This window comes from Panthera pardus, unplaced genomic scaffold (genome assembly GCF_024362965.1).
Source record: "Panthera pardus isolate Hobbes unplaced genomic scaffold, ASM2436296v1 HiC_scaffold_8, whole genome shotgun sequence".
NCBI classification, from domain to species: Eukaryota; Metazoa; Chordata; class Mammalia; order Carnivora; family Felidae; genus Panthera; species Panthera pardus.
Genome location: NW_026527013.1, coordinates 86092351 through 86106503, shown reverse-complemented (window position 1 = coordinate 86106503; position 14153 = coordinate 86092351). Strand labels below are relative to the sequence as shown.

Here is a 14153-nt window from a genome sequence, read left to right as displayed (position 1 = left end):
TGTCAGGGGGTGCTGCTGGCCATTTGTTTGCTGGAGAACATGCAGGAGCCAGAAATCAGGAGAGCTTCATGGGTCCCAAGAGCCTTTGAGGAAACAAATCAGCAGCAGGAAGCAAAATCCCCTTTCTCATTGAGTGTCTCTCTTTCATCTTCTGCTGACAAAGCTTAAAATTGAGTTCATTGATAAAAGAAAAATATTTAAAGAGCCCAGATCCGGTTTTATAGAGTAAGATAAATGGGTGAATTTAAATCTGAGAGGCAATAAATGTATAACCAGCACAGCATTGTACTGAAAGGATATCATTCATTTAAATTTGTAGTTACCACGATGACCCTCAGCTTGGGGAGTCACATATTATAGAGGAATACTTGAAAATGAACTGGCGTGTCTCCCAGCATGCTTATTGCTTTATTCCAGTGCTACCACAAAAAGAAAAACAAAGTGAAATGTGATCTCAGTGGCTTTAAGTTTTTGCAAGTGCAGATTGCAGGAATGAAAGTAAACTTATTTCAGTTGCATTGACTACATTGTAAATGGTTGTTAGAGTAGTGCTATATTTAAACTGACTGATAGAAGTCATTTTTTAATATAGTCGCCCAGGAGAAAGAAATTTCTTAGTCAAGGAGAGACTCAGAAGTATGTTTTTTTGTTTTTTTTTGTTTGTCTTGTTTTGTTTTTTTGACATATCCTGATTGGCCATATTATCTTGTTTGGCTAATAAACCTGATTCACAGTCAAGTCTGTCATATTTCCATAGTTTTAAATAAAGATGAGGGCAAAATAGATTCGAGGGCATAAGTCATGTACAATAGAAATTTTCATAAGAGTCATGTGTTCAAGGAGAGGACCTCTTCAGCATAAAATTGTCATCTGATTTATTAGCGTTTATTATTCTCCATTAGGTCTAAGTTGTGTGTGTGTGTAAAGCATTTAAGTTTAATTAAAGTATAGACTTAGAGTGAGTGTAAATTAATTATATGTAAAAAAGTCAATGCAGTTAGACAATGTTTCTTTTTCTTCTGACAGCTGCAAAATGGTAAAGTCTCCGAAACTAACAGAAGATTCTTGAATTTTACCTGAATCAATCAAATAAATTTAAGGAAAATAGTTTTTCGTGGATTTATTTTAATTCTCATTTAACCTTTTAATTATAATCTCAAACATTCTGGCCATTATCAAATATGTGAGTAATAAGGTTAAAAATTTATGCTCTTGGGGTGCCTGGGTGGCTCAGTTGGTTAAGTGTCTGACTTCAATCCAGGTCATGATCTTGTGAGTTCGAACTCCGTGTTGGGCTCTGTGCTGACAGCTCAGAGCCTGGAACCTTCAGATTTTGTGTCTCCCCCTATCTCTGCCTCTGTCCCGCTCATGTTCGCTGACTCTCTCTCTCTCTCTCTCTCTCTCTCTCAAAAATAAAATAAACATCAAAAAATATATTTAAAAAATTATGCTATTATATAAATAACAATCCAGGAAAAACAACTATCTTTTATAGATCAAGATAGTATAGCATTGAATGAAAATATAACGATCAAATAATTGAAAGTACAGTTCCATCTGTGGCAAATAATTTTTCTTTTAAGGTAAATTTTTGTGTTAGTAGAGGAGAAATAAAATGTATAACCTCTGGACACATGGTAAACATGTAAGTTACATCCAGGAAATCCCTTTGTCTACAAGTTATTTATGAAATAATGTGAAAAAGGAAAATTGACATGTTAACTTTAATATTGCTGTGTTGTTTTCCATTTTAAAAAAGACTAAGGGCATAAGGATTGTATCTCTCATTTTAACATTGCTCATAACATTTAAGAGTGGACAGTGTGAAAGGTGTTTTGCGACTTTTCAAAATATCTTTTAGATGATAGCTAATATTTTGATTTAATTTTTCTATTTTTAATTTAATTTCTCTCTTTTAGCTTCTCCATGGGTTGATAACAGTAGAACTCCAAACAAGATTGATCTTTATGATGTACGCAGAAGACCATGGTAAGGATTTTTTAGGTAGTCATGGAAAGATGACCTAGACAAAAGAAGGTTACACTTGTTGCATGTGAAAAAGTTGAATCTTTCCACTTTAAAATGAATAAATATTGTCTAATTGTTTTACAGAGCTCTGGTGTATTTTTTTTTTTCTCTTCTAATAAGTAAATACAGTGAAAGCTCAATGAAGATGAGTTCAAATGAGCAACAATAATGAAAAGTGTTTAAATGATTTCAAATGGACTAGTTTTAAGTTTTACATTCAATGTCGTCTCTAAATCTCTTTTAGCTGGTGGGGATTTTCTATTGAAAAACACTCAGCTTACTTGGAGTAGAGCTCTAACGAAGTGTCTAGATAGAGTAGAAGGTAGATTGCCTCTGGCAGTGAACTAATGAGAACTGGTCCCAAGGTAAAAGCTGCCCCTAGTTATGGTCACACACCTCAGGTTTCATTTTCACAAAAGGAAGCCTTTTTTGTTCCTCACTAAAGCAACTCATTCTCCTAATGTGTATCTCAAAAAATACCCAATAACTCATAATTGCATTCCCTGGGAAACGACTATTAAACTTGTGCATTTTATTTCTGTTTTTTAAAAGTGTTATTTAATGTGTGGACATATCTTTTTTTGTGAGTTCACATTTTATACAATATATTGCATCGTAATCTACTCTTTCATATCAATACCTATAAGTGCTTACACATAAGAGACATGCTTAACATTGTTAAAAATCCTCTATTATTGGTTATTTAGATTATTGCTAACTTCTTTCTAGCATTTAAACAAATTCCAAGATGCACAATGGTTGATTCAAAGAAATTCATTTAAGACTTTAAAAATGTCCTGTTAAACATCCCAGTAGCAATTTACATGAAAGCCCACCATTTGTAATAGTACCAGATATTATCATTAATCCATATAATATTCCTGCTAATATTTCTCCAGGTGTGGTGGCTGTGGATCTATGGGTTGTTGAAGGGAAGCTGAGACTATGACATCACATAGAGTGGGTTCAGGAACCTGTTGTTTTGTGGGGAGACGTAGAAGCAAGGTGCCAACCTGAAAAGGCAGACAATATCCTGTTTTCTCATCTTCCCATGAGAAGCATGCCAGGACTATTTAAAATGCTAGACATGAATTAGAGTTGCCTTTCTTTGGAATATCCTGTCAGACCTGCTCCCTTTACCTTCTTGCAGAGAAACAGACTGGAGTACATGTTATAAACTGTTTCATGAACACATAGGCTTGAATGTTGGATGTTCTCTGAAAATGAATTGGCAGGTTTTTCAGCAGGCTTCTGAGAAGTTACATTTAGTCATGGGCATAGAGAGGCCTTAGAGGTAACTAAAAAGTTGAGTTCAGGTTCAGCTGTTCCTATTTGGTAAGTCAGGTCCCCTTCTCCCTCCTCATCATTCTGGGGCCAGACAGCATAATCTTTGGACATCATCTGCCTGCAGTTAAGTTAATTCCTCTGCAGTCACTGAACTCTTGAATAGATCTCTCCTAGACTTGCTTTAATACGCAGACCTTGTGAATTTGTAGGGCTCAGGTTCATTGTGAGAATCAGCATTTGGAACTAGGTCTCCAGGTGATTCTTAGACACTGTAAAATTTGAGAACCACCACTTGAAATTCTTGGTAATGGTATTATATGTTGCTCTGTCTTGAATTACTTTGTATTTATGTTCTGTTGATAGTTGCTTCTTTTGTATTCCTAGAACACTTAGCTATTTCTGTGTTTATTTTTTGCATTGAAAATAAGATGTAACCTTATTCCTTAGAGTGAGTTTTCAAACTCATGGCCAACAAAATGGAATTTAGGAGGCATAGATACATAGATGTTTTTCACATCCAAGAGTTTATTTCTTTTGTATTCTGATATTAGAATACATCACTTTATCTTTTGTTCTGTCTGTAAAACATACTTTAAATATTATGCTTCTGACATCTCTATTATGTTAAATATAGTTTTTATAAAGTCGACATTGTAGAATTGTGAACGGAAGCACATTGTCTACTCAGATAGAATGGAAGTAGGGCCTTGCTTGGAAACCAGCACAACTAAGAAATCAGTAAATATTAAATCAAAGCATATTAATATTTAATATTTTTCAAGAGAAGAAAATATTCCTATGGTATTTGTTTCAGGTACATCCAAGGAGCTGCATCACCTAAAGACATGCTTATTCTGGTTGATGTGTGAGTAGTGAAACATTTTATATTTATATACTGAAAATATAGGGAGGATCTGTAGATAACAGTAGCATGTTGGTACTGAGAAATGGGTTGGGTCAAAAAAATGATGAAGAACAATTAGGATGACTTTTATATCCAGACAAAGAAGCCACATTAAGACAGTAACAAAATAAATATTCTCCTATTGAAAATAGGGAGCATCTATATTGGAATTGAAAATTATGGCATAGTCCTCAAGCCTGAGCTTTTTGAAAAATTATTCATTTGCTTCCAATTTTTTGTGTTGTATCTTAAAAAGTTTTAAAGTATGTGGTTGCTAAAACTTAGCAGTTCCTGCTACACACACACACACACACACACACACACACACACACACAATAGAACCATTTAGTTGACACTTAGTCATTAATAATTCAAATAACTTGTAGGGATTTGGACACAAAATAGATAAATATTAAATGTATTAAGCACCAATACTGTGACTTTTTCAAGGGGAATGCTGATATACAGGAAAGAATTCCAGGAGTGTTTATATTGATCATTTTATTTATTTTTTTCACTGCTTCAAGTTAAGGGCTTTGTGTGTGTAATCTTCTAATAAGATTTAAGATAAAATTGTGGAACGTTGAAAATTTTTATTGTTTTTAAGTTTATTTATTTTGAAGTGGAGCGGGGGGAGCAGAGAAAGCCGGAGAGAGAGAACCCCAAGAGAATCCACACTGACAGCATGGAGCCTGTCACAGGGCTTGAACCCATGAACTGTGAAATTGTGGCCTGAGCGGAAACCAAGAGTTGGATGCTTAACCAACTGAGCCACTTAGGTGCCCCAAATATTTAGTTTTTAAGGGCAATGCCAAGAAATTAAAAACATGAGGTATAAAATGCTTTTTTTCCTTGAGTAAAAGTTGTATCTTCTTATGTTCTTTGCCACACTGGAAAAAAAAAAGAATCCAAGGTTTTGTAGGCATCTAAATGCATATTACAATCTAGTATCAACATTTTAAAACCACTTTAAAAATGATCTGAAGTAAACAAGTTAAAACCCTATCACCTATCCTGAGAAAGAGAAGGTAAAATGAATTTAGTAAATGTAACTAACATGTCAATTCTCATTTCGTTTCTTATGATATATTTAAATCAGAACTTATTTTAATTAAATTATTATGCAGTTTATATCATATGCTAATCCTGATATTCTTCCTAAGTATAAATCTAAATGCTAATTAAATATATTTTAATCTTATTGGATATTTGATAATCTTCAGAAATAATTTTTCATATTAAAATCTTTAGAACCTACATGCATATCCCAAAATTAAAAATACATATGAAGTTGAAATACCATTTTTAAGGACTATTTCAACAGACAGGTATGGAAGGTCTCCTGTATATAATGTGATAATATAGAGACAAATATGATGAAGGTGTCTCTCAAAGATACTTCAAGTGTATTAGTGAAACTAAACCCTATTCCCAAGTAACTAAAATAATTGTAGAAAGTAATAGATACAAAGTCTGACACAGCACTAGAAGTCCATAGGAAAGAACACTTTGATTTAAAGTGTCAGGGAAGACTTCATTGTGGAGATAAAATTAGAATGTTCAGAGCTAAGATTTCATAAGGTAGGCATCGGAGAGGAGAGGAAAGAGAATGGAATTTCTAGTAAAACAATTGACATGAGCAAAGTGGCCTAGGTGAGAACATCTGGGGGAACTCTTTTGAGCAGATGGAAGAAAGAGAGAAAGATTGTGAAAGTTTTTGAATGCAGGGCTACATGACTGTTGAGTAGTTACTAGTTAACTATGAGCTATTAACAGTATTAGGTAGAGGTATATTGCCAGAATTGCATGGGGAGAAGAGACTAAGCTGAATAGAGTGGCTGTTATCCAAGCTCAGGGGCTTCTGGTAAGAAGCACTTGAGGCTGAGTGGAGAGAAGATGGAGAGGAAGCCACTTCCATGGCAACTGTGAAGTGGAATGAAAAAGGAGGGTTGAAAGAGAGAAGGAAATTGGATGACTGAAATGCAGCCTGGTTGGTACCAAGAACATTAATAGGAAAAAAGTATGTCTGGGTGTAATTTGCCTTTTTGAACATAGAATCTGTAGTTGTTTAATAAACAGCCGGAGGTCTAAAAGTGGGGAAAACCAGGGCTCTAGACATGTAGAGGTAAGAGTTAGTTGCCTAGAGATGAGTCTTACAATTAGATGAGATCACCTAGAATCATAGAATGTGTACTGACAAGAAAAATAAAGATGAAACCCCTTCTAACTTGGATAACAGAGCTGGTAGTATGTTTTTCCTGAATAAGTAAATGTTCTATGAGTATCCCTTGTTTCCTAAAATTGTCCCTGGACGTACAATTTTTAGCATTGTAGTTAGAAACATATATGTTCTGATGCTGACGGGAAAGAAAGACAAAATTTTTTAATAATTTATTTCTACTCTATCAAAAAGGTGACTTTCATTAGTACGAATTTTTAAAGGCAAAATAATTTAAATATTATATAGGTGACCTAGAGTTAGTGCAAAAGTCTCCTTTCCTAGGGATGTCTGGTGTTGCTTAAATATGTGGTCATTAACATGCACACACCCATTTCTTTATAGGAGTGGAAGTGTTAGTGGGTTGACACTTAAATTGATCCGCACATCTGTCTCCGAAATGTTGGAAACCCTCTCAGATGACGATTTCGTGAATGTAGCTTCAGTAAGTATAAGATGACTGCATTTTTGCTGAACTAATTCTGCAATTTCTATCTTCCCCTGGTTTTAAATACTTCATAGTGTTTTATCATTGATAGGCTGAGATATTTCTGATCTATATTTTAGCACCATCTTATGAGCTGTCCTATCTTGTTACTAATTCTCCTGTATTTTCATGCCAAAGTCAAATGTCTAAGGCTTTCCCCGTGAGTGAAGTAACTGAAGTAATATGAAGAAAAAAACACTACAGTTATTCTCGTTCACTCACAGGAGCTGAAACAGGTGACATGAAATGAACCCCTCTATCCACTGATATCAATGTAACTCTAATAAGTAGTAACTTGATAGTATAATTAGATAGCAATTTTCTATCCATTTTAATACTCATTTTTCACACTGGACATATCCATAATGTATTATGCTTTTTTTAATTGAAGTAAAATTAAGATACAATGTTATATTAGTTTCAGGTATACAACGTATTGATTCAACAGTTCTATACATTACTCAGTGCTCATCATGATAAGTATAATCACCATCTGTCACAATGTTATTCCAATATTGTTGCCTATATTCTCTATACTCTACTTTCAATCTCTGTGAACTATTTATTTTATAATTGGAAGTTTGTACCTTTCAATCCACTTTATTTTACCCATTGCCCCCAACCACCTCCCTTTTGGCAAGTCATGTTTGTTCTTTGTATTTAAGAGTCTGGTTTTTGTCTGCTTGTTCATTTGTTTTGTTTTTTAGATTCTACATATAAGTGAAATCATACAGTATTTGTTCTTTCCCATTTGACATTTCTCTTAGTATGATACCTTCTAGGTTGTCACAAATGTCAAGACTTCATTATTTCTTTTATGACTGAGTCATATTCCATTGTGTGTTAACTCATGTTTTCTTTATACATTTATCTTTTGGGTTATATTCATGTCTTGGCTATTTTAATACTGCAGTAAACATAGGGGTGCATGTATCTTTTTGAATTGTGTTTTGTTTCCTTTGGGTTACCTAGTAGTAGAATTACTGGATCATATAGCATTTCTATTTTTTTTTTTTTTTTTTTGAGGAACGTCCATGTTGTTTTCCACAGTGGCTGCATCAATTCATATTCCTACCAATAGTGCATGAAGGTTTCTTTTTCTCCCCATCCTAACCACCCCTTGGAATTTCTTGTCTTTTTGATGCTAGCCATTTTGACAGGTCTAAGGCAATATCTTTTTGTGGGTTTGATATGCATTCCCTGATGATTAGTAGTGTTGAGCAACTTTTCATGTGTCTATTGGCCATTTCTATGTCTTTGGAAAAATATATTCAGGTCCTCTCCCCATTATTTAATTGGGTTATTTAGTATTTTGTGGGGTTTTTTTGGGGGGGGGAGGTTTTGAGTTGCACAAGTTCTGTATTTTGGATATTAACCTCTTATTGGATATGTCATTTGCAAATATATTCTCCCATTCAATAGGTTGTTTTTTTCGTTGTGTTGATGGTTTCCTTTGTTGTGCAAAAGTTTTGCACTTTAATGTAGTTCTAATAGTTTATTTTTGCTTTCCTTTGCCTGAGGAGATCTATCTAGAAAAATGTTGCTAAAGCCAATATCAAAGAGATTACTGCCTATATTTTTTTCTAGGAGTTGTGTTATTTCAGATCTCACTTTAAGGTTTTTAATCCATTTTGAGTTTCTTTTTGTGTATGGTTAAGAAAGTGGTCCAGTTTCATTCTTTTGCTCACAGCTGTCCAGTTTTTCCAGCACCATTTGTTGAAGACTCTTTTTCCCATTGTATATTCTTGCCTCTATTGTCGTTGATTAATTGCCCATATAAGTGTGGGTTTATTTTTGGGTTCTCTGTTTTGTTCCTTTGATCTGTGTGTCTGTTTTTGTGACAGTACCATACTGTTGTGATTACTGCAGCGTTTAGTCCATCTTGAAATCTTGGATTGTGGCATTCCTAGCTTTCTTGCTCAAGATTGCTCTGGCTCAAGTTCTTGCTCAAGATTGCTCTGGCTATTTGGGGTCTTTTGTGGTTCCATACAAATTTTAGTGTTATTTTGTTCCAGTTAGGTGGAAAATGTCATTGGTAATATGTTATATAATAATGTATTAACAATTATGTGTGTTACATTTTCAAAGTATTATTTATTAACATGAGAACCAATGTGCTTTTTAAAAGTGTCACTTCCCAAGAACCATATTAGAGCTTCCTACTCATAGCTAGAGAGTGTTGAACTCTGAGACAAATAAAATAGTACAAAATGAATGTTACCACATCTCATTTTAATTAATAGAATTTAGGCAAGAAATTTCATGACTGTTTACTGGTGGATAGAATTTCACATTTGAAGTGGGTATATTCATAGAGACGGAACTGAGGGATTTGTGGTCAGATCATTTTGTATTGAACATAGAAGAACAGATCTGTCTCTGAAACTCCTTGGGAGGGAGAAGTTAAAGCAGCTCCTTTGACTGGACGGGCATCCCTGGGGGGCGGGGGGGGGGGTTGCGAGGAAGTAGTCAGGGAAGCAGGTATAATCCCCTTGTTAACTAGAGCTCCAGGTAATTGGAGATATTTCATAGATTATATATTCCCCATAGGCAAGAACTCTGAAAACCTCTTTTTGAGACTTCTTTTCATCTGGGCCACATGTGTGTCTCCGGTGCAGTAAGGTACAACCTGGTCTTTTAGTTGCCCAGGGCTGCCGTAACTGAATACCACACCCTGGGGAGCTCACATGTATTTTCTCATGATTCTGTAGGCTGGAACTCCAAGATCAAGGTGCTGGCAGGGTCAGTGTCTCCTGATGCGTCCTTCCTTGGCTGCCATATGGCTGCTGTATTGCTGTTTATATAGATGGTCATCCCTGTAGATGTAGCCCCGGGTGTGTCCTCTTATTATTACATGGACAGCAGTCATAGTAGATTATGTCCTCATCCTAGGTCCCCTGCTTCCACACAGCCCACACTCCAGTGGGGAGAAACAAAGGGACGTGGTGGATTTCGGACAAAGGCAAGTTCCCTGAAAGTAGGTGATGGGACACCAAGCAGAGTGGGTGCTGCTTCTGTTGGGGCAGAAAGAACTGGGCTCTGCGAGGAGGCAAGCTTCGGGCTGAGGCCCGAGGAAGAGGCTGTCTGAAACACTCTAAGGGAAGACCATTCTGGCCGGAGGGAACAGCCAGTGCAGAAGGCCTGAAGAGGGGAGCCTGGCTGTGCATCTGAGGGGCAGAAAGGAGCTGATGGGATTGGAGCACATGAGCCTGGGAGAGGCTGGAAGGTGAGGTGGGGGAGATAGGCCTGGACCCCCAGTGCCTGGAAGGGCCACAGAACAAGTTTGTATTCTAGCACAAGCAAGGTGGATGCTACAGCTTTTGAAGGGTTTTCTTGACTCTAGTTATGACTGGTGTACAGCCAGTTATTAGTGGAGTCTTTGTTGCCACACGGCTGGTGAGTGACTTAATTCTGCAATCCCATTCTGCGGATCTGCTTCCTAAGACCACTGCTAGTATCAGTTTAGATTGGGTTTCCCCACAAAGAGTCCCTGAGACAAGGATTCAAGGACAAATGGTTTATTTTAGAAAATGACTCTAGGAAATGCTTAGAGAAATGTGAAAAGCCAAAGAGAGAGAGAGAGAGAGAGAGAGAGAGAACTAACAGATGATGGATTTTCAAATACATTACCACTCTGAGTGATACAGTTTAATCCTCCATACAATTCTGAGAATTAGCACAGATTACATGAATCAGAGTTACCCTTCTATGGGGAAAATGTGCTGGAGTATTTATAGTTAACAATTGCTCACGAGGAACGTTAATACCCTGATGTTCCCAGGCCAACATGTACGCACGCAGAGATTGTAGAAATCTCAGCCAGTTAAATTTGGGTTGGCACGCATGGAAATACGGATGGGACACCAACAGCATCTGCCTTAGCTAGAAACTAAACAATGCTATTATTAAATATGCTTTAAAAGGATTTCTGATTAAACAGAAGAAATGGCTTTGAATGAATTTTTTTGGTGTTCACCATTTAGCTAGCAAGTAATGATTCTTTTTAAAAATTATTTTAATGTTTATTTAGAGACAGAGCATGAGCAGGGGAGGGGCAGAGAGAGGGAGACACAGAATCTGAAGCAGGCTCCAAGCTGTCAACACAGAGCCCGATGCAGGTCTCAAACCCATGAACTGCGAGATCATGACCTGAGCCTAAGTCGGATGCTTAACCGACTGAGCTACCCAGGCAGCCCTGAATTTTTCTTAATAAAATCACTTAGATGGGATTGACATTGGGATTCTTAATGCCTGACAAGTCTTAAAGATCATTGCTTTTCTTAATAATATTATGGCTCTTAAACATGTATTGCTTTAAAGAACATTGTTAACTACTTAAAAAACATAATTGTAAGATATTTCCCTGTGGTTTCTGTGAGCCTGGTCAGCAGACTTTATTGGTTCATTGACAGTTCTTGGTAAATCCTTACTTGTGCATCCTCACTTAATGTACCTTGAATTGTGTAAGCTAAATGCCTGTTGGCAAATGGAATATGTTGCTTGTGGAAAGAACCGGGAGTGTGTTTGATCTGGAAATAATGTATCTCAATATGTCAAGTTAAAAATTATGAAAATACTCAGTTACATATTCACAAATAGGGAAGAGGAAGGACATTGGGAAATGCTCAACCCGTGCAAATTGTGAGGCAAATAATGCAGGAAGATATTTGAAAGATGAAACCATCATGATTTCCCACTCTACTTCCAGGGAAAATTATTACTGGTCTCAGCTGCTGTATATTGGCTTGTTTAGTGTAGATTAGTTAGTTAAATTTACTTTCCTTGTTTATGGCCCTCATTTGCCATAGAGATATTTTTGTCAACTGTGAATTTTTTTTACTAACTATATACTTTTGCTTAATTTTATTATTTCAGAAAAATCATGAGTACATTTTCATGATTGAAAAGTCACTCAATGTTTTTAAGTGAGCTTATTATTCCCACCATAGATGTGCCCTTCAGAAAATCAGTATGAACAAGATCTAAGGTAGATATGTGTTCATTGTTGATCTTATTTATGTATTAACCTTCAAGTAATCACAAGTCATCAGGTGGTTTTTTAAACACTGCTTATGTGGCAGGAACTGTTCTATGTGTTTTCCAAGATAACTCATTCAGTCTTCACAACTGCCTTGTGAGGTCGATACTGTTACCATCCTTAAGTTTATAGATAAAGAATCAGAGTTCTAGTAACTTTTCTAAGGGAGAAGGCAGGATTGGAGCACAGCCATCTTCATTTATGAGTCTTGAGAAGAATATAAAATATATTTACTAATTTTTTGTGAAATCTGATGTATTTATTTTATTTTTTAATATAATGTATTGTCGAAGTGGCTAATACACAGTGTGTAAAGTGTGCTCTTGGTTTTTGGGGTAGATTCTTGTGGTTCTTCGCTTGCATGCAACACCCAGTGCTCATCCCAACAGGTGCCCTCCTCAATGCCCATCACCCATTTTCCCCTCTCCCTCACCCCCCTTCCAAAATCTATAAAGGACTTAGCAAACTCAACACCTGAAATCTGATATACTTAAATAAAACTCCAAAATATTGGAATTGTTAGAAATTCTAAGATAGAAATATGATTAGATTGTAAAAGCAAAGAGAAAACCCTTTTAAATCTGAATGTATTTTTTTTTTTCTCTTTAGGAGATTAGCATTTATTTATTTATTTATTTTTTCAATATATGAAATTTATTGTCAAATTGGTTTCCATACAACACCCAGTGCTCATCCCAAAAGGTGCCCTCCTCAATACCCATCACCCACCCTCCCCTCCCTCCCACCCCCCATCAACCCTCAGTTTGTTCTCAGTGTTTAAGAGTCTCTTATGCTTTGGCTCTCTCCCACTCTAACCTCTTTTTTTTTTTTTTCCTTCCCCTCCTCCATGGGTTTCTGTTAAGTTTCTCAGGATCCACATAAGAGTGAAAACATATGGTATCTGTCTTTGTCTGTATGGCTTATTTCACTTAGCATCACACTCTCCAGTTCCATCCACGTTGCTACAAAAGGCCATATTCCGTTCTTTCTCACTGCCACGTAGTACTCCATTGTGTATATAAACCACAATTTCTTTATCCATTCATCAGTTGATGGACATTTAGGCTCTTTCCATAATTTGGCTATTGTTGAGAGTGCTGTTATAAACATTGGGGTACAAGTGCCCCTATGCATCAGTACTCCTGTATCCCTTGGGTAAATTCCTAGCAGTGCTATTGCTGAATGTATTTTTAAAGAAGACTGTTATTTATGTTCTGGTGGAGAAGTTCTTTCAGTAATTTTTTCCATATTTTGGCTTGAAAAAGCACATATGAGTTAGATTAATCTTATAATTGCAAATGAATACTTAAACACTATGTCTGGGTTATACATTTGGCCTAGGTAGTATAATTTTTTATATATTTATTTACCTCCTTTATCATGTGTCTTGCTCCTATGCTCTTATTCATGTTTATATAATATTTAACATCAACCACATTAACTTCATAATTTCAAAAATTCATCAGTTTTATTGGTTAGCATGCTATATTTGGGGTTATAAAATGCCTGAAATGGATACATTTAAAGGTAATTGATTATGATGCAACATTTTGGTAAGAGAAAAACAAATTTATGTTTTGTCCTTAACCAGGCCTTTCTCATTAAATAAAAAATTAATAATTTAATGATATGGCAATTCTAAGGAAAAAGCTCTTCAAAATCTAATATGCTGGTGTGTGTGTATGTGTGTGTGTTCACATGTGCATATACAGGTGTGCATGTATTTTCTTTCTTTTTTTTTCCTCTGAAACTAAATGTCTAGGAAAGAAACAATGTCACTTTTAGTGTTTATAACTTCAGGGAGGCATTATAATAAGGTGCTGAGAAAACCTGGTAGTGATTGTGCAGTAAATTTTGACAATAATTTTTCCACAACCCTCACGCAGTTTTCTTCATCCTCATACCAAAGATCACGTGAGTCATCCAGAGTGTTAGGATGCAATCGATAGGAACACTTGACAAAATTGCTTAGACCCACCGTACAGAAAAACAGCCTCTCATTTTTAGGTTTATATTTCTAAGTCTCTTAATATTTTGTAAAGAACAGTAATTGTTATGCTTAAGTCATGCACGTGTAAGATGTCAGAACTACATCCCAAATGTCATGTCCTAGGGAGTTCTTTGTTATCTCCAGGGCGATTTTGTTGTCTCCAGGGCATTGTTGGTTGCAGAAAGGAAGCCTGCTGTTGGG

General features: G+C 35.9%; 1 protein-coding gene across 7 annotated transcripts in view; it reads left to right on the top strand.

Moving 5' to 3' along the window:
• The window catches only part of CACNA2D1 (calcium voltage-gated channel auxiliary subunit alpha2delta 1), a 498274-nt gene that overhangs the window by 369366 nt on the left and 114755 nt on the right, over positions 1-14153 (top strand). For all 7 annotated transcript variants that reach the window (XM_053897405.1, XM_053897403.1, XM_053897402.1 and 4 more), the window contains exons 8-10: positions 1920-1989; positions 4130-4180; positions 6783-6882. In XM_053897405.1, the coding sequence (XP_053753380.1) occupies positions 1920-1989; positions 4130-4180; positions 6783-6882 (221 nt within the window). The remainder of the gene's footprint in view (positions 1-1919; positions 1990-4129; positions 4181-6782; positions 6883-14153) is intronic.